Genomic DNA, 19870 nt, shown 5'->3' on the forward strand with positions numbered 1-19870 from the left:
TTAGCTCAAGGCCATCATCTGGCTAGCCTCACCATGCTACTGCCCTGGAGCTGGGGCAGTGTCCCATGGGCACAGACTGGGAATGAGGGGCTGGATAAGGAATGTAGCAAAGACAAGGCTCTATCTTTAGGGCCAAGGACCACAATTCTCAGTTGTTCACAGAAGCCACCTGGGCCCTCCCTGTTCAGCAATCTCTCACCGTGCTTTATAAGAATCCTGTATAGAACTACCTAAACTATGTAGAAAATGGAGTCTCTTCAAAGCACCTCCGGCTTTAGAAAGAATGTTACTAGTTAGAGTAACTTCAGAGAAAACATGATGAGCCAACTTAAGTAAAAACATGTTCATTAAAGATAAGAACTCAAAGCCAGTTCTTTGTGAATCTTAGCATGAACCATATCTTGGTATAAAACAGGGAGATTAGGTATAGATGCATCTATTCACCTCTTTCTAAAAGAGCAATTTGAGAATCAAAAGCACAGTAAGAGGGTTAATTGCTTTGTGACTATCAACAGCAAACTGATACCAACACAAATCATGACGCGTCAATGAGCAGAGGACCGCGTTCCAGCAACCTGTGGCTCCCAGCCTTCTCTCAAACTCCTCCTCAGATCCCTGAGGAGCCAAGCCCAAACATACAGACAGATGGGGGCTGAAGCAGGCACTGCTTTGGGATCAGGCACCCGAACTCCAGTACCTAACAGGCAGGGCTGTGAGGTCACCAGGATAAATACCTCTGGGTGAGTCCCACGTCAATGTTATGCAGAGGATTAGACACACACAGCAATTCTGGAATGCTTGACCTTGTAGGGCCAAGGGCCACCAACATTCCAGCCCACCTGGTCCTCTCTCCAACTGCATATGTATCTTTTAAAAGAGGCAACGGCAAGACAAAGAGCCAGTGCTAGGACCACCTGTGCATCCAACTGCCAACACCACGGGGGGCAAGGGGGGTGCAGAGAAGATTAAACACAGAAAACACAGAAAACACTTTCGTTTATAGATTGGGAAATTTCCCTAACTTGTAAGAGTTACCATACATTGAAACATATTAACAAGGAAAACCGTGGTAACATTCTCTGGGTGTATTTGTTCCTCTTTTTAACAGACTTTTTTTTAAAATTTAAGTACAGCTGACATACAATATCATATTTCTCTGGGTGTTTTCTTTAAGAAGACTCAGTGACTGTTTTCTGGGATCCAGGAAAAACAATGTGCTAACTGCTTTCCTACTTCGAAAGTCTATGAAAGTACTCTTTCTCCTCATTTACGGGCTGATTACAGGCCACTCTTCACCAGCACACTCAGTAAGCTGACTCTCAGATCCCCTCAAATTATCTAGGCACGGACTTGGACTAAAAGATTTGACATAAATTTCTAATCTTTGTTCTTGTAAAAATATTACTTATTTTTCAAATGTATTCATTTTATTTTTAATTTATATTTTATTGTTGAAAGTATTACAGATGTCCCTTTTCCTCCACACCCTCCAACCCACCTCTCAAATTTATTTTTAAATGACTAAAACAGCCACACGCAGCAAGCGGCTGGTGGGACAGCACTAGGCCATCACCACAGGACGTCCTATTGGACAGCGATGTCTGGTCACTCACACTCCCTGCCTCCAAGCTTCTCAAATGTTTCATTTGCAGCAATACCCAGGCTGTCTGGGGAAAAGCAATCCCTAATCCCAAATTCTATTCATGAGATCTCATAGAATACAGAATCTCAGAGTTCCTATTTTTATAAACTTTATTTGTTCAAGAAATCTTTGTACTAAAAAGTTTTAAATTTTACTTTTATCTTATAACCAATGTATTAAGAAAATTAAAAGTAACAATAAAAACACAAACTCTAGCATGACCATTACAAAGAGACTGTGCCCATAAAGTCTGATAATTATTATTCATCAATTAGAAAAATGTTAAAAGTCTTGAAATTATTTGAAGAAAATTAAAGATAAAATATATTTTATTATACATTTTTAAAGGGCATCTCTGTGATAGTTTACCAATTATTTAAAGCCTATAAAGTAATCAAATCTATATCTCATCTGCCTTCATAGTACTATACTTCAACTAATCTGCGTACACCTACATAGGTTTTTGTTTTTTTTTTTAAAAAAAACCCATCCTGTCTGGCCAGTGTTGCTCAGTGGTTGAGCATCAACCTGTGAACCAGAAAGCCACGGATCGAATTCACGGTCAGGGCACATGCCTGGGGCAGGGGTTCAATCCTGTGTGGGGCGTGAAGGAGGCAGCCAGTCACTGATTCTCTCTCATTCTTGGTGTTTTTATCTCTCCCTCTCTGTTCCTCTCATTTTTTTAAATAAAAAAACCCATCCTTTTCCTACCCTAAACACCGGTAAACTGCAATGTATACAAGAAAAATCAAGTAGATGTAATCTATAGTTCATAAGCTGCAAATAAAATTTAAAGTTTAATTATAAATATTTTCATTTGGTTAGTTTCTTCTTGCTTAAAAGATATAAAGCAAGTACCTTATCCATGAACTCCTTTTCTTCCTCAAATACAAAAACTGAGTGGCTAGCTAATTAATTCAATACAAATAACAACAAAAATATATAGGGTGTCCCTCCCAGAAATGGATTCACACTTTGAATAATTATAAAGCAGTCCTTATTAAAATACATTTCATTTTCAAAACTGAGCTATCAGCTGTTAAAGTGTGTGTACATTTTGGGGGGACGACCTGTAGTTTGGTTCCTTGAAAGGCCAGAAGAATGAGACCAAAAAAAGATGGACAGAAGGAAAATTAAAAGCCTGAGAGGGGCCGAGACCGGCTTGGCTCAGTGGATAGAGTGTCGGCCTGCTGAAAGGTCCCACGTTTAAAGGTCCCATTCGATTCCGGTCAAGGGCATGTACCTGGGTTGCGGGCATATCCCCAGTGGGAGATGTGCAGGAGGCAGCTGATTGATGTTTCTCTCTCATCGATGTTTCTAACTCTCTATCTCTCTCCCTTCCTCTCTGTGAAAAATCAATAAAATATATTTAAAATAAATAAATAAATAAATAAAAGCCTGAGAGGGTGCCTTAGTTGGTTGGAGCATTGTTCCTTCCACCAAAATGTTGTGGGCTAGATCCCAGATCAGGCCACATGCCCTTGTTTTGGTTCTGATCCCTGGTCAAGGCATGTACTGGCGGCAACTAATTGATGTTTCTCTCTCACATCAATGGACCTGTAGTTTGGTTCCTTGAAAGGCCAGAAGAATGAGACCAAAAAAAGATGGACAGAAGGAAAATTAAAAGCCTGAGAGGGGCCGAGACCGGCTTGGCTCAGTGGATGGAGTGTCAGCCTGCGGACTGAAAGGTCCCAGGTTCGATTCCGGTCAAGGGCATGTACCTGGGTTGCGGGCATATCCCCAGTGGGAGATGTGCAGGAGGCAGCTGATTGATGTTTCTCTCTCATCGATGTTTCTAACTCTCTATCTCTCTCCCTTCCTCTCTGTGCCAAGTTGTCCTATATTGAGTTGGTATAATTTATATTCTCAGAAGCTATGTATGAGTGCTGTTTTCCTCACATTCTTGCCATTGTGGTTTGTCATTAAAAGTTTTAATCTTTGTCAGTATTACTATTGAATGTTTCTCTCTCACATCAATGTTTCTCTCAAATCAATTAAAAAATACATGAACATATCCTCAGGTTAGGATTTAAAAAAAACAGGCTGAGGGGGGAAATAATTGGAAAGAAAAGAGACAAGAGAGCCCTGACCGGTGTGGCTCAGTGGATAGAGCATCGGCCTGAGAGACAAGAGAAAGGAAACCAATGTAGAGTAAATGAGAAAAAAAATATAACAGAATCTGAGAAAAAGAAGTGGAGAGCAAAGGGCAGTAAGCTCTGAGGGTTATTAAGTGTATTGTTTAACTGCTTTTATTATACATGCTCATTAATTTAGCTAAAGATTTCAGACAGGTTAACAATAAAGTGAATTTTCTTCAACAGCTTGATTTAGTTATTCATCAGTTAAACACTTCTATTTATAAAACTTAAGTTGCCTTCATGAAACCTGAATTAGGTCAAGCAAACCAAAGAAGTATCCCTTTTTTTTTGGCCAGACCTGGTCCAGAAGTTTCCTACTTGCTGTGTTCCTTGATACAAATGTTCAAAACTATAAAGACATGATTTTTCAAATCCTCCTAGCACTAACCACATTCCAAAAATAGTTTCCTAAGCCATGATCTTACTGAAGCCAATTCAGTCCTGTGTGTGTAATTTGCAAGTAGGTGTTTTCATTTTGACCTTGGATGCACAAGTCATGAGAGATCACCAGCACTGCAAAACTTTAAAAACTAAACAAACCAAAACAAAATCTTCCAACTTTTAAATTTGATGTTAAATTTAGAAAAAAAGGAAGTGAAGGAAAGTTGAAAACTCTTTAAAAGGGGAGTAAAAGTCAACTAGACCAAAACCATGACAAAATGGCAGCAAATTAAATTACAAATAGCAGCCTCACCGTTAGTTTCTTTTAAAAAGACTGACACTCCTTTTTAAGAGAAGCTGTGCTGAGGCAGTTAATGCTTAGGTGTGATGATTAAGGACCTTTTAGCCACTTACCAGGAAACGGACTCCAAAACTAACAGAGACAGTAAGATGGTGAGGATAACTACATTTGAGACCTCAAACTGAGTACATAATAAAATTACTGACACTGTCTTTTACATAACTATATTACATACAGTTTCCCTTTAATAGTATATATACAGCAAGACTCCTTTTTAAAGAGCATCTATTAAAGGATTAAATTTGTTAACATTTCCTAGCACCACATAAATAATATTTATACACTTATTTTTGGATACCAAGTCATGGCACAATTAATAAAAATGTTAAGTCAAATGTTTTCTAAATGCTTTTTAAAATCTGGCATTTAGTAGATTCAGACATTGAGTCATTCTAAAATAATTCAAAATTTAGTCCCTAAAGTAAAATTTTAATGTTTCCTAGAATATATATTTCACATAAAGTGACACATTACTGGCATAAAATTTTAAAGGATTTCTGCAAGTTAGTGCCATTCTACTCAAAACCAAAAGTCCATGACTAGCTTTATTGAAAAATTGCCCTACCAATAGAGAAAACACACCTTCCAAGTTCATTTCCAAAAGAAATCTCTGTCCAGACTTTCTCCCTTTAGGAGCAATCGTTTACCTTTTCACTGGAGGTGAGAGGGGCTAGTGTTGCCAAAGATAATCTCTGCTAGGCCATGCTTTCCTTCTTGAGCTTAAGACATCCTGAGGTGTCTGCTACAAACACTTTAAACCTTCAGTCATGCAAAGATTAAAAAGACAGAAATGTTTCCCCCTAGTTTTTCCATCCTATTCAATTCAAAATCCTTGTAAGAATAAGTTTCTTACCAGAATATTAGAAAAACTAACGTTTTAAAGTTGTGGTTGTTGTTATTAATACTAAGTTTGTGGCTTGGTTAAAAAGTGATTCAGGAAAAGTTTTTCACACAAGGAAAATATTAGGCATTTCCAAAACAGTCACATGTTTGCTTGGTATGCAAAAATTAATTTCTGAAACAACTTAATTTTTTAACCCAGCTTTCTTGAGCTGGGTTGTATTTCTTTTTAAAAGCTCTGAATTATTTACAGGTACACATATCTTAAATAATTTTGTCTGGCACAAGGAAAATATTGTTTAACAAGTCTACTCCCTTAACGTGTATTCTTTAAAAAGTGTTTTACTGTTTAATTAAAATTAGTATAAAAAACCCAACTCACTGGCAAAGTAGAAAGAAGGGCTTGTCTCCTTGTTGTATGGTAATTTGGGACATGCTGAATTTGGGAAATAGAAAGGTGAATTAGGCTTTTGAGGTCTACATTTTCCTAATTTTCCGGAAACGTTGACATATTTAGTAATTTCTTATTTTATTCATGCATAATTCATTCTTATTTTACAAGAGATGACAAGCACTTTAAACATCGCTACAAAATTAAATAAGAGAAGGGTGAACAAAAAGACACGTTTCTTCTGTACTGGGATGTCCAAGTCTGCAGGCTGACTCGCTTAAATAAAAGGAATAACATTATTATCTAATAAACAGACCAACATGGCATTCCACTGAATAACCTTGATATCAAAAATGTACCAAAATAAAAATTACACAAGTTTAATTCAAAAGATAAACAATTCTGTAAGTCATTATTAACAGAAGATGTTTTTAGGCATCTGAAACTGGATCCAAATTTTAAAAACATAATAGCAATATTAAACATGAGTATATCATTTCTTATTACAATGACTACATAAAGGGGTGTGTGCGCACGCGTTTAAATACGGCTGAAGGGATATGCACCAAAATGTTAACAGGTGTTGTCAGGTGGAGGGACAATAGATGCATTTTTAATCTTTTTGCCTACTATACTTTCCAATATATCTGCATTAAATTACCAAAAACAAACCAAAAAAAGGATTCTGGATCTAACTCTTCCTGTAGAGAAAATCTCAGAACTATTTCTGAAAGGTAAATAAAACACTGCCATAAAACAAAGGAGATGAATTAGAAAACTGGATGTTAAGGAAACAAAAAGTAATTTTTTAGGAGGGAGGGGGCAGAGGCAAGGATAAAAGTTAGTTTAAGATCAAAGAGATGAAGTTTGTGATCAAAGTCCTTTTTAAGATAGCTACCAAGAGAACAAGGTCAACAACTACTTAGAATATATACATATACATATATCCTAATAATTAACTATTCAGTAATTTGTTAGCATATTTATATTAAATATACCAAAAATTTAAAAACAATAATCAGTCTCTCATTCTATTCTCTAAGCCTTTGCCTATGATCAATTAATGAATGGTCAAAAGGTGACATAACTGTCACTAACATCTGGGTACATATTCTTTTGTTTACATAAAAAGTTTTAAAAATCTAGATAGGATGTTGCTTAAAAACAAACTTAATATATACTCAAAACATTTGGTTTCTTTGGGAATACAATATATAAATATTGTACTCAAAGGAGATGAGTACACAATTGTATTTCTATGTAAGAGTTTTGTCTTAGTTTAAAATAACACTTAAAATTTGTATTTGGCATAATTAGGATTTAGAATATCTAAATGACTGAAGAATTAATAATAAACTTGTTTTAGCAGGTTAAAATTATGGTTTATGACAGCAAAGGACAAAATAATTCCCTAGTGTTCTTTTTTAAGGTATGAAGTATCTAAGAAAACCTCAATTAACCAGTAACAAACATACCAAGTTCACAGCCTTGCCCCTAGCCAGCCCTCATCAACAGACATCAATGTAATACAACCTGGGTAAAATGCAGGAGAGCAGTTCAGACCTGGCTGAGCAGCTTTCTCCTGGCACTACAGAGCTGGCTCTGACGACTAGCACATTAAGTCTAGTGATTTGTTTTGTTTGCAATACTTCCTATTTACCCAAACTTGAATGGACTTCAGGGTCCAAGGTCAAGTGCTTTTCAAGTGAAAATGTTCTGGGGAAGCATAAAAACCACTAGTGCCTCAAATAACAGTATTTATTGTAGAGGCTGTTTTAAACCAATGAAGTTGTTTCAAACTAATGAACATCCATCCAGAAGTCAAAGCCAGATGTTGGGATTGAGGAGAAAGATCCTGCACAACATCACAGTATTGCTACAAAGTCTCAAAATCATGGGTGCACAACAGCTATTACCTAAAAGCAATGGAAATTTTAGCTCAAAAGTTTCAGATCTTATTCCATGAGGAGGATGCGAGAAAATGGAAGGAAAGAAATGTTTTCTCCACTTGTTAAATCCTGATGTATTCAGCAGAAACATAAAATAATCATAACAAACTTTTCACCTACGCCTTTAACGAAGTGGAGAAGAGTTGAAATATATACAAATTGCATAAAAGCCAGTGTAGGAATCAATGGGGCCTTTCTGTAGACACTTAGTCCTGGTTAAGACAACTGAAGACAAGCCAACGACAGGAGATCATAACCAAAATCATAAGTGAAATCAGTCTGTCAGTTTATTTCTCAATTAAATTATGGGTGGGCTTCTTGAAAGAAATGTAGCACTTACATCGCTTTTACTTAAAGCTCTAAGTGATAATGTAGAAAAGTAAAATCGACTTCTCATTGGTAACAACAGTGCCTTTAACCACGTGGAGTCTCAACTGTCCGACAGGAGCCCCTCCAGGACAGAGGCACGGGGCTGAGCTCCGGGTGACAAGAAGGATGCCTATTAACCTCTAAATGTTATAAACTGTCACCTGAAGCTAGAAACATGAAAATCTTTACATTCCCAGTTGAAAGAGGTTTAAAAAATGAAATGTCCATGTAGTTACATGTAATTGTAATTTCATTCTCAGTGGAATTCTTTTCAATCGTATGCAGAAACTTACATCTCTCTCCTCACACTCCAAAAAACGGAAATGCCAAAACCTCAGAAAAGTGCAAAAAAACAAAACCTACTTCTTAATAAGGCTGGTACTTAAGATGCATTTTAAAACATAAATATAGGAACACCCATTAATTTTATATTACACGAGATATAAGTGGAAATCTGTTTTAAATCTCAACACTGAAAACCATATTTTTTAGAGCTTTAGATAGCTGCTAAATTAACCTATACAAAGTTCTCTGGCAATAAAACTAAGACAGTAATTTTTGCTTATTATTAATTATTCTTATATATATTTAATTTTTATGGAATATTTTCATTTTACCATTTTTTAAATTGATTACACTTGAAGTGTAAATGTCTAAAGCAGACCTAATACTATACAATTTCGACCACTTAACACATTGTATGCGGGAAACGTATTTATACGTTTTACGTTGACTGGAGGTAGTAGAGCGCGGGACACGTATTAATACGTTTTTTATAGACCAGCAGTAGAATGCCGGTAATGTATAAATACGTAAACTAAAGTTATCGTAATTTTACTGAACGTTGCCATTTGCACAAAAAATTAGCAAAAATGGCCCGTGCCACCTGTTAGCGCGCGATAAAAACTACCCACAAACAATGTGTTAAAATACAGCATGATGCAGAAACACAATCCTATATAATAAAAGACTAACATGCAAATCGACCGAACGGCCGAAGGACTGGTTGCTATGACATGCACCGACCACCAAGGGGCAGACACTCAATACAGGAGCTGTCCCCTGGTAGTCGGTGTACTCCCCCAGGGGAAGTGCCACTCAGCCAGAAGCCGGGTTCACAGCTGGTGAGTGCAGCGGTGGTGGCGGGAGCCTATCCTGCCTCTGTGACAGCGCTAAGAATGCCCGACTGTTGTTCCCCATGGGGAGTGGGCCTGAGCCATCAGTCAGACATCCCCCAAGGGCTCCTGGACTGCGAGAGGGCACAGGTCAGGTGGGGCTGAGAGACCCCCGCCCCCCCCCCCCCCCCCCGCCCAGCACACAAATTTTGTGTACCGGGCCTCTAGTAGCGTTATAACAAAAAGCAATAGAAATATGTAAAGCCAGTGACCCCCAAGGAAGAGGTGAAGTGCTGGCCACGGCTTCCATTTTGGTAGAACTTCCTCGCATGCCTTGTGCAGGGCACATCAAATGATAATACTGATGAGGAAGAGAAGAAAGATACCTCTCTCCACAAAAGATGCTTCTGTTATACACATCATTACATTTAGTTAAAGGAGAGACACTTAAACAGAGGAATTTCAGGAACAGAAGTAGAAATTTTTCTTTAGAATCTTTACCCTCAATGAATTAAAAGGCCAAGTTATTCTTAAACAGATTAACTTTTCAAAGCTTTAAAACACATTAAGAATAGTCACATGTTGAAGAAGACAAACCAAGTGCTTCCTACCATACATCGCATGTGTCTGCTCGTGGGCCCCGTACTGAGCAGCGGAGGAAGACACGAGGCCCGGCTGGGCGTGGGCCGCTGGGGCCATCATCCTGGCACTGCCCTGCATTACAGGGCTGTAGACGTGAGGATGCTGCATTCACAGACAAAAGAAAGAGCACATGTTCAAATACCAGACAGACGCGCTCAAGCAGATTTTAGTTACATGTCTCAACCCCACGGTGTCCAGGTTTCTGAAAACAACTCTGAAAAATCCAAAGCTTTTCTTGGCTATTTCTTTTGAAATATTTAAAACGACCAACAACCTCCTAATATATACTAAAAAGCACCCCCATTCTTAACCACCAACCGCAGCATAACAAAAAGCACCAGATATAAAGGGAAACCCAAACCCCTCTACCATATTAAAAGTGAAATTAGAAGTTATTTAAATGAACAAAAGTTTTGAGTCCCATCGGCCTTACCTGAGACTGATAATGGGGCACGTGCTGAACAAGAGGCTGATTTGGAAACTGCTGAGGACTGTAGGCGACGTACTGTGCGGAGTAAGCTGGTGGGGTGGCCACAATCGGTGGGCCTGCTGCTGAGGCGGGATGCATCATGGTGCTCTGATGATGCTGGTCTTGCCGTTGCTGGGGCATATTTGGTACTGCAGGAGAAACCGCGTCAGAGAACAGCATCGCGTGGCACAAGACACATGCACACGGTCCACAAGGCTCTGCAGGAACTAGCACCCGGCTTGCCTCCCCAATGCCGGTTGTATCACCCCACGCCCACGAAAGCTACTCTGGGTTGTCTGGCCATCATACGTGCTATTCCTCAACCTCAAACACCAACCCCCCAGTTCCCAGCTTTGGTCATTTTGACTCCTCTCTCAGGTGTCAGCTTGAAAGCAACTTCCTTAGAGAGACCTTCTATGATGAGTCTCCAAACTTGACAGCACTATGAAGTGTTTCCTTTATACTACTTCTCAAATAACCCGTTCTATAACACCAAGTTATGCCACTTGCTAGAGAAGGGCAATGGATTTATTCAAAGAAAAACAGGCATACACCAAAAAGCCAAAATACACCCAACACTAATCTTAACTCCATCTTTCTTCATTTCCCACCACTGAATTCTTCCACAATTTCCTAATCTTTCCCAAACACAGAATCACACACTATCTTGTAGCAAGTTTCCAAATAATAGCTCTTTTTAAACATTTATTTATGTCTTTTATTATTCCACACAGATATCTGCCTAGGGCCCTTCTGCTCAAGCTCTAACCAGTTTGGCTCAGTGGATAGAGCATTAGCCTGCGGACTCAAGGGTCCCAGGTTTGATTCCGGTCAAGGGCATGTACCTTGGCTGCGGGCACATCCCCAGTAGGGAGTGTGCAGGAGGCAGCTGATCGATGTTTCTCTCTCATCGATGTTTCTAACTCTCTATCCCTCTCCCTTCCTCTGTAAAAAAATCAATGAAATATATTTTTAAAAAAGAATTCTGCTCAAATGCCATTTTCTCTATAATGTCCTTCCCAGCGCCCGCTAAAGGAATCAGCTGCAAGCTCTGTACCTCTCCCTCTCGTTCTACTGCAGCACTGACTGTTTTCTGTGATGGGTTTATGCTATGATGTTAAACAAGCCATCTGAGGGAAGGAATCATGAATCACTGCTTACAATAGGTATGAGGTACAAAAAGTGTAACTTAGTATGTTCATAAAGTCATCAGAACTATTAATGTAAGTAGCTGCTAGTTTAGAGATAAAATTTGGGTTTTATTTTAAATATTTGAATTTTTTGCTAAAAATATGATTGTTGCTGAAATTTAGGAGAACCAGTTATATACATTTTATCTACTTAGAAGAACAAACTTGAAAACCAATATAGTAATATTTTTCTGAATTTAATTCTAAGATTTCCCATATCAAAAAAGCATCTTTCTAAAAAAATCCTCACCCGGATATGTTTAGTGATTTGAGAGAGAGAGAGAGAGAAAGGGAGAAACATCAACAGGCTGCCTCCTGTGTTTGCCCCAATCGGAGACTGAACCCACAACCTAGGTATGTGCCCTGACTGGGAATCAAGCCCACAACCTTGTGGTGTATGGGACGACATTCCAACCAACTGAGCCACCCACCAGTGCTCAAAAAAGCATCTTTTAGAATAGAAAAGCCACCCAAAAATCGAGTATCATTTTTATCAAGTGAAAGTTTGTCTAATTAAGCTTACTTATCACTCTTGCTTTTGATACATATTATGACCCTTATATTTTAAAACAAATTTAAAAAGCTAGTCAAGTTTACCATCCTTTTTAAAATTAAACATTCAGACATCTTGTCTGAAGCTTCCCAAGACACTGAGAGGCAGAACCACCTGGCTATGCCACTCCTGGATTACTGACCCTCAGAAACTATGAAATAATATGTTTGTTGTTTTAGACAGCTAAGCTTTGCAGTAATTTGTTGAAAGATAGATAATGGAGTTATTATTTTTACCAGTTTTTGGTGTAAGAGAGTAAGATGCAAGCAAAGAGAATAAAAATCTTGCAAAATTAACTTGAATTAGATATATCAATTTGGGTTTCTGAATTTTTTAAAAGAAAAAAAAGTGGTATTTCCCAGGTTTGTCCACTGAAAAGGCTCAGAAGCAATAATTCAATAGCAATAACCATATCCAATGACCAGAAAATGGTTTCTACATACTATTTCCCAGCAAAATGAATCAGGGTTCCTTGGAGGAATACTGATTTGGGTTTAAGATTTGAAGATTAGCCTCAGATACTTTATTTGTAAAGAAGATGAGCACTTGCCCTAATCAGTTTGGCTCAGTGGATAGAGCGTCGGCCTGTGGACTGAAAGGTCCCAGGTTCAATTCCGGTCAAGGGCATGTACCTTGGTTGCGGGCACATACCCAGCGGGGGGTGTGCAGGAGGCAGCTGATCGAAGTTTCTCTCTCATTGATGTTTCTGACTCTATCTCTCTCCCTTCCTTTCTGTAAAAAATCAATAAAATATATTTTAAAAAAAGAAGAAGAAGAAGAAGATGAGCACTAGCCCTAGCTGGTTTGGCTCAGTGGATAGAGCATCGCCCTGTGGACTGAAGGGTCCTGGGTTCAATTCCGGTCAGGGGCACATGCCTGGGTTGCTGGCTTGATCCCCTGTGGGGGGTGTGCAGGAGACAGCTGATCAATGAGTCTCTTTCATCATTGATGTTTCTATCTCCCTCTCCCTTTCTCTGAAATTAATAAAAAATATATTTAAAAAAAAGAAAAAGAAAAAGATGAGCACTAAAAGGACCTGGGAGCCAATGTGAAGGGATTGCCATTTGTCAAAGGACAATCAATGGGAGCAGTAAGAAGGATAATCAACTGACTCAAACACAATGAATACACAAAGGTATATGAAAACCTATGCAGCATTCATAATTTTTTAAAAATAAGAATAAAACAGGGTTGGGGGATGAGAGCTCCATCCATCCTTAAGCAAACAAACAAACCCACCCCAAAAACATTTTCACTGGACACTTGATAGCAACAAGGGCACCAACTCACCACTGAAAACTGGCACTTAGGCCCATTTTCAGCATTTAATTGTAAGCATTTACCCTAACTTTTCTGTACAAACTCTTCAGGATAATCAAATAGCCTTTGTTGAAAAGAAGAGTCCCTCACAAAATGATTCTAGCTAATAAGTGGAGAAGAAATGTAAGAATACACCATTTTCAAACTCCTAATTATAGTGGTTTTCAGAGTATAGCAGTCTCAGATCAGCAGCCTCACCTGGAAAATGGTTTTATAAATTGCACGAGAAATGCAAATTCTCAGGCTATGCCCCAAACAGACTAAACTGGAAACTCTGGGGAAAGGGCCAAGTAATTTGTGTTTTAAACTAATACTCCAGTGGTTCTGATGCACAAGAAAATCTGAGATCCACACCCCTAATTTTTAAAAACTGATGTTAAGCTTTAATCATTAATGAACTAGATGAAAAATCAACAGAAAACTTTACAATTGGGGAGGAGAGAATCAGGCTATCACTACCTGACCCCTTAATCAGTTGAGCTCTCTTGAAATATCTAAAAAAGATTTTCATACTTTAAGCAGACAGACACTAAGTATGAATGAAATGGCACAATGTCTGCGCTTTGTGTTAAATATGCAAAGATACAAAGCACAGCTCAAGTAAATATAACAAAATCTATTTTTTAAAAAAAATATATTTTTTTATTGATTTCAGAGAGGAAGGAAGGAGAGATAGATAGAAACATCCACAATGAGAGAGAATCATGGATCAGCTGCCTCCTGCAAGTCCCCCACTGGGGATCGAGCCCACAACCCGGGCATGTGCCCTTGACCGGAATCGAACCTGGGACCTTTCCGTTCGCAGGCCAACGCTCTACGCACTGTGCCAAACCGACCAGGGCACAAAATCTTAATAGTAGAATCTGAATGATGGACAAAGCCGGTATCTAGTCACCCCCTATCTTCTTAGCACAGTACCTGTTTACCGCTGATGCTCCCCGCAGTGCCCGTTCTATCTTATCAGTGCCCTCGGCAGATATAATTTCTCCTCTATTACAGGGCCTCCAGAATTAAGCGCACCTCTCCCACCAGAGAGCTGCACTGTAGTGCTGGCTTCCACTCCAATAATCCTTTATGTTTTAACATAAAAACATTCCCATTTCATTGCTTTAAGTAATCATTAAAATAGCAACACCAGGTGGCAATATATGAACATCTTAAAATTAACCTCATTCAAAATGGCACTAAAAAACTCTTTTCTTCCCTAAAATTTTCAGGCCCTCAGCATAAGTTTAACCAATAACTAGGTAAAACTTCAACAGTATCCAGTGTTTTGAAGCAAAGAAAAAGGATATCATATGTGTAAAAACAAACAAAAACCATTAAAAATTTAAATTATCAGCATCCACAAAAGTACTTCAAATACTGAGGAAAGCTTATTAATGTAAGACATGAAATTTTTATGTCATGAGAGTTAAAACATGGTGGGAGAGGGCATTGAGATATGTCTCTTTTATACAAATCACTAAATTTTCTATTGTTTCTCAGTAAAATTATAACTATTAATTACCCTCAATTACCGCCTCAAAAAAGGAGGCCCTCTGGGCGTTTTTCAACGTTAATAGATAAATGTTTTCTTCTATGAAGGCTCTTTAATCACACAAGCATATAATACTAGATTATATAACATTTTAAATTTCATATTGAATTTATTGGGGTGACATTGGCTAATAAAATTATATAGATGCGGGGGGTACAGTTCTATAACACATCATCTGTATATTGCATTGTGTGTTCACCACCCCAAGTCAAGTCTCCATCCATCTCCATTTATCCCCCCCTTTACCCTCTTCTACCTCCACCCACCACCCCCTTTGCCACTGTCTATGAAGCAAATCACGCATTTTAAAAATGAGGAAACACCCTTCTAGTGGGATTTTGATGGTTTCTAAAATGAGCTGCCCAGTGCTTTAAAAGAAATTCTGGATTCTGGGGGGGAAATTATATGTTAGTATAAAATAAAAATGTCAGAAACCTTGGTAAATTAATTTAGCAAACACTCTTTTTAAATTTAACATTGAAAACTGCAAAAGTCAGTTATTTTTTTTGAAGAACCTGAATAATCACAACTGATAAATATTTCTCCTCCCATTTTGTTAGTAATAACGCATCTGAATGCCTTATGCAATGCTGATCATCAAAAGTCAAAGCTGCCCTGACCGGTTTGGCCCAGTGGATAGAGCGTTGGCCTGGGCACTCAAGGGTCCCAGGTTCGATTCCGGTCAAGGGCATGTACCTTTGCTGCGGCACATCCCCAGTAGGGAGTGTGCAGGAGGCAGCTGATCGATGTTTCTCTCTCATGGATGTTTCTAACTCTCTATCCCTCTGCCTTCCTCTTTGTAAAAAATCAATAAAATATATTTTTAAAAAAGTCAAAGCTGAACCACAAGTATTTCTTCATTATAAACTGAGTTACTGAGTACATGCATCATGCAGACTACAAGCAAACACAGGCAGGATTATTCTCACCTTTACCTGCTCTATATGTCTTGGCTTGATTCACTGGCATGGGCGTCATAGGTATAGGGTATAATGGCTGAGGGATTAAAAAAAAAGGAAAATTAGGCTCTCAAGATAATAAGAACACATTTTACCATTCTCTCAATTGTATATTGCTAATGAGCTAGGTCTGAGTTTCCTAATTCTGAGTCATTAAAAAAAAAATTACACCCACAAACCCCAAACTACAGTAAATCTAAATCATCTTCCTCACCAGGAACATTCTCAGACTTAGCTCCTCACACTAACAACACAGGACACCACTGCGCGCCTCCCCTTTTCAAGCACCTCTGTGATGCCACCGCTGCCTCAAGTCACCAGCTGTCAACTACAAATAACCAAGGAGAGTAAGTGAACATCAAGTTCTATGACTTACTTGCACGCCTGGGCTCACTGGGACTGGATACATCATATTTGGTGCAAAACAAACAGGCTGAGTATAAACTGGAGTTGGCTGCTGATGACCCACCATGGACGGGCTAGGTTGTGCTTGAGGACGAGGCGAAGTTGGGGTGGTAGAAGGCTTTGGCTGCAAGAAACAAAAATCGACTCTCTTAAGATGAAAATCTCATTATTATTGCAACCCGAAAACTGATTTTCTCCATCTTTCTAAATTTTGCTCATTTTTAATTAGTCCCTTTTAATGAAAAAACTTATAAAAAATAAACTTCACACACTTCAAATAAAAGAAAAATACCTAGATAAGTTAAAGTAAAACTTCACCAATTATTCAATAATGCTATTAAAAAACAGTGGCAGTGACTTCTTAAAGAAACTGAAGTTTTACAACATTTAAAAAATAAATCTATTTTCTTATAAAGTCAGTGGAATGATCACAACCGTGTAGCCAACCATCTTCAAATTCTGAGTCAAAAAGCCTGAAAGACTTGCCCAGACAGTGTCTAACTGATGACAAAACAAGGATCTTTCTCCTCTGGCTCAAACATATACACAACGACCATAAGAAAAGGTAACATAAACCAAAGGTGTTTTAGCGTCCTGTAACTGAATTTAGATGGCAGGTATGAAAAAATTAATATTACTAATAAGAAAAAATTTATTTTTTTTAAGGGATAGATGACGTCAAAGAGGAAATAAATTTACCTGAGAAAAAGAACGAGGGTTGAATTCCTTTGCGTTGGGATTCAATGTTGATTTCCTCACTTGCCTAAACCAGAACAAATATGAAAATGCCAGTGAAATCTGCATGGAACTTGTGTCTCTGAAGTCTCTTATACCTGCCAGTTTTTTTTTAAATTGCTAAACACACATTACATTTAAACAATTCTCACTAGGAGATCATCAATCCACTTCATTACAACACACACACACACAATGCCTGGCCGGCATGTCTCAGTGGATGAGTGTGGACCTCTGAACCAGGAGGTCGATTCCCAGTCAGGGCACAGGCCCGGGTTGCAGGCTCAACCCCCCAGTGTGGGGCACGCAGGAGGCAGCCAATCAATGATTCTCTCTCATCTTTGCTGTTTCTCTCTCTCTTCCTCTGAAATAAAAATATATTAAACACACACACACAAACACACACACAGCCCTAGCTGGGTTGCTCAGCTGGTTGGAGCATTGTTTTGTACACCAAAAGGCTGCGGGTACAGTTCCCGGTCAGGGCACATACCTAGGTTTGATCCCCAGCTGGGATGTGTACAGGAGGCAACCGATTGATGTTTCTGTCTCTCTCTAAAAATCAGTAGAAATATACTCCAGTGAGGGTTAAAATAAAATTAAAATATTAAAAAATGAAACACACACACATTTACCACTCCTTAATCTGGTAGAGACCACCCAAAAAAGGACAAGTTCTTTAAAAAGTATAATAGCCCTAGCCGGTTTGGCTCACTGGATAGAGCGTCGGCCTGTGGACTGAAAGGTCCCATGTTTGATTCCAATCAAGGGCATGTACCTTGGTTGCAGGCACATCCCCAGTAGGGGGTGTGCAGGAGGCAGCTGATCGATGCTTCTCTCTCATCGATGTTTCTAACTCTCTATCCCTCTCCCTTCCTCTCTGTAAAAAAATCAATAAAATATATTTAAAAAATGAAAAAATAAAAAGTATAATATATAATGTCTCTCAAAAGCAATCAATAAATACTTTAACTGAAAAGACAGTAGTAACCTTATAAAATATCCTGAAATTCAATCCTTAACATATCAATTCCCTAGCATGCACTATTTTTTTATGTAACAAAGTGTTTCCCACATGATAAACCTTAAGGAAAAGTATAAAAAATTTTCTGCCTCAAATCAAGAATAAGCCCTCCCCAATTTATCAACACGCTGCATTCCAAAAGTTCAGCTGTAACTGGGTGATATGGAGCCCAGAACAATAAATCAATGGTGCTTAAGTTAGGCTCTGAGGCTAGCCTACAGAAGTCCATTTAATTGATAGTACACATACTGGATGTGCAAAATTAAGTCAACCTTAACAAATCTAACCATTCACTAAAACACTGTTTCTGATGGACAATGTGAACTGAGTAGGGGCACCAGACACTTCTCTCTCCCGCAGGCAAAGGCAGTTCTTACTCCCGGCAACACAGCCGGGAGGTGGCTATGAATTAGCATCAAGGGGATAAAGGTCCAAAAGCCAGTAGTTTTCAACTCCCTGTACATTTACAGAAAAGGCGTTCTTAATTTATGCCTAGAATTTTTTGTTTTGTTTTGCCAAGAGATGCAAAAATGGGGAAGAAGAGTCCAGGATACAATGACCTAATTTACTTACGTAAGATGTCATTTGTTTGGACAAGTTGTTTGTAATCTGAGAGCTACGTATGAAACAGTCTAAAAGTCTAGATAAATTCTTGAGTTGGAAAGCTCTGAATACCTTAAGAAAAAGTTAAGTAACAGGACATGCTAATGCCAGGTTTACTTACTCAGCTGCGTCTTTTTTCTCCTCTTTATCATCTTTCTCTGGCTTACATCCGGGGCTGGACGTCTGCACTCCTTGGGAGGTGACCTCAGGACCCCTCCTGTGCTCCGAGTGACTGAGGATCGAGGGGGAAACGCTGGGGCTGCTCGGCTTGCTGCTGCCACTGGTGCAGTTGCTGCTGTTATTTTCAATGAAAGAATCCTTAGCATTTGGTTCAATTTTGTCTTTGATCAAATCTCTTGATTTTTCTCCCTCTCTATTTTTGTTTAGCAGTTGATCCACAGATTCAGAAGTAGAACTTGGCTGTAACTAAATAAAGGAAATAATTATACTTAAATATTTTAAGTAACTCTAGTAATCAATTTTCTCCATAACACAAATACACTAACGTTATTTGTAAGCATGAAATAAACTGAATAAGGCTTTTTCATACTTTAAGAGTAATGTCTTTATTATAAGACAGTAACAAAATATCTATACACCACAACCACAGTCATCTATGCACTCAAATGTCCTAACCTCAAAAGTTAAATATTTACTGATTGCCTACCGTGTGTCAGAAATGGTGCCTGGTGGGTATAGAAAATATTAAATAGGTTTTCTTATCTGGGTGAGATCAGACACTTACAAAATGTGGTAAATTCTACTGGATCCCACAGGTAAAAGCAACTTATGGAAAGAGAAGGCTTCTCAATAGAAGTGTCATCTAGTCCAGAGTGTGAAAAATGTTTGGGGAAGGAGGGAAGTTTACCGAAGAGAATGGTCTATGCAAAAGAAACAGCATGTTTGAAAATTCAGGGCATGAGAGAAGATGGCCCACTGTGAAACCGAGAGCCCTGTGGCTGGAGCAAGAGTGGGTGCCTTTGCACAACTGAGTCAAGAAATAACAATTTCACTCAAGAGGAAATGGAAGATAAAGGCACTTGAGAGCTATGTTAAGTACTCTAGCTTTTAATTTTTAGGGGGTTGAGAAGTTCCTAAATAATTTTTAGCAGATTACAGTGTTGAACAGAATTTATGGTTCATAAAGATGAGCACAGCAGCTTTGTAGAAATGAGCTGGAGGGAACAAGTGAGAATGGAGACCCCATTATGGAGGCTGCAATAAGATCAGGGCCTGGCCTTGGG

General features: G+C 38.6%; 1 protein-coding gene across 1 annotated transcript in view; it reads right to left on the reverse strand.

Annotated features, from left to right (window-relative positions):
* The window catches only part of ATXN2 (ataxin 2), a 64870-nt gene that overhangs the window by 4832 nt on the left and 40168 nt on the right, over positions 1–19870 (reverse strand). The window contains exons 16-22 of the mRNA XM_015567352.1: positions 18748–19052; positions 16964–17027; positions 16236–16388; positions 15830–15896; positions 10262–10446; positions 9798–9930; positions 5745–5798 (exon numbers count right to left, since the gene is read on the reverse strand). Of these exons, the coding sequence (XP_015422838.1) occupies positions 5745–5798; positions 9798–9930; positions 10262–10446; positions 15830–15896; positions 16236–16388; positions 16964–17027; positions 18748–19052 (961 nt within the window). The remainder of the gene's footprint in view (positions 1–5744; positions 5799–9797; positions 9931–10261; positions 10447–15829; positions 15897–16235; positions 16389–16963; positions 17028–18747; positions 19053–19870) is intronic.

Source organism: Myotis davidii, unplaced genomic scaffold (genome assembly GCF_000327345.1).
Source record: "Myotis davidii unplaced genomic scaffold, ASM32734v1 scaffold223, whole genome shotgun sequence".
Classification (NCBI taxonomy): domain Eukaryota; kingdom Metazoa; phylum Chordata; class Mammalia; order Chiroptera; family Vespertilionidae; genus Myotis; species Myotis davidii.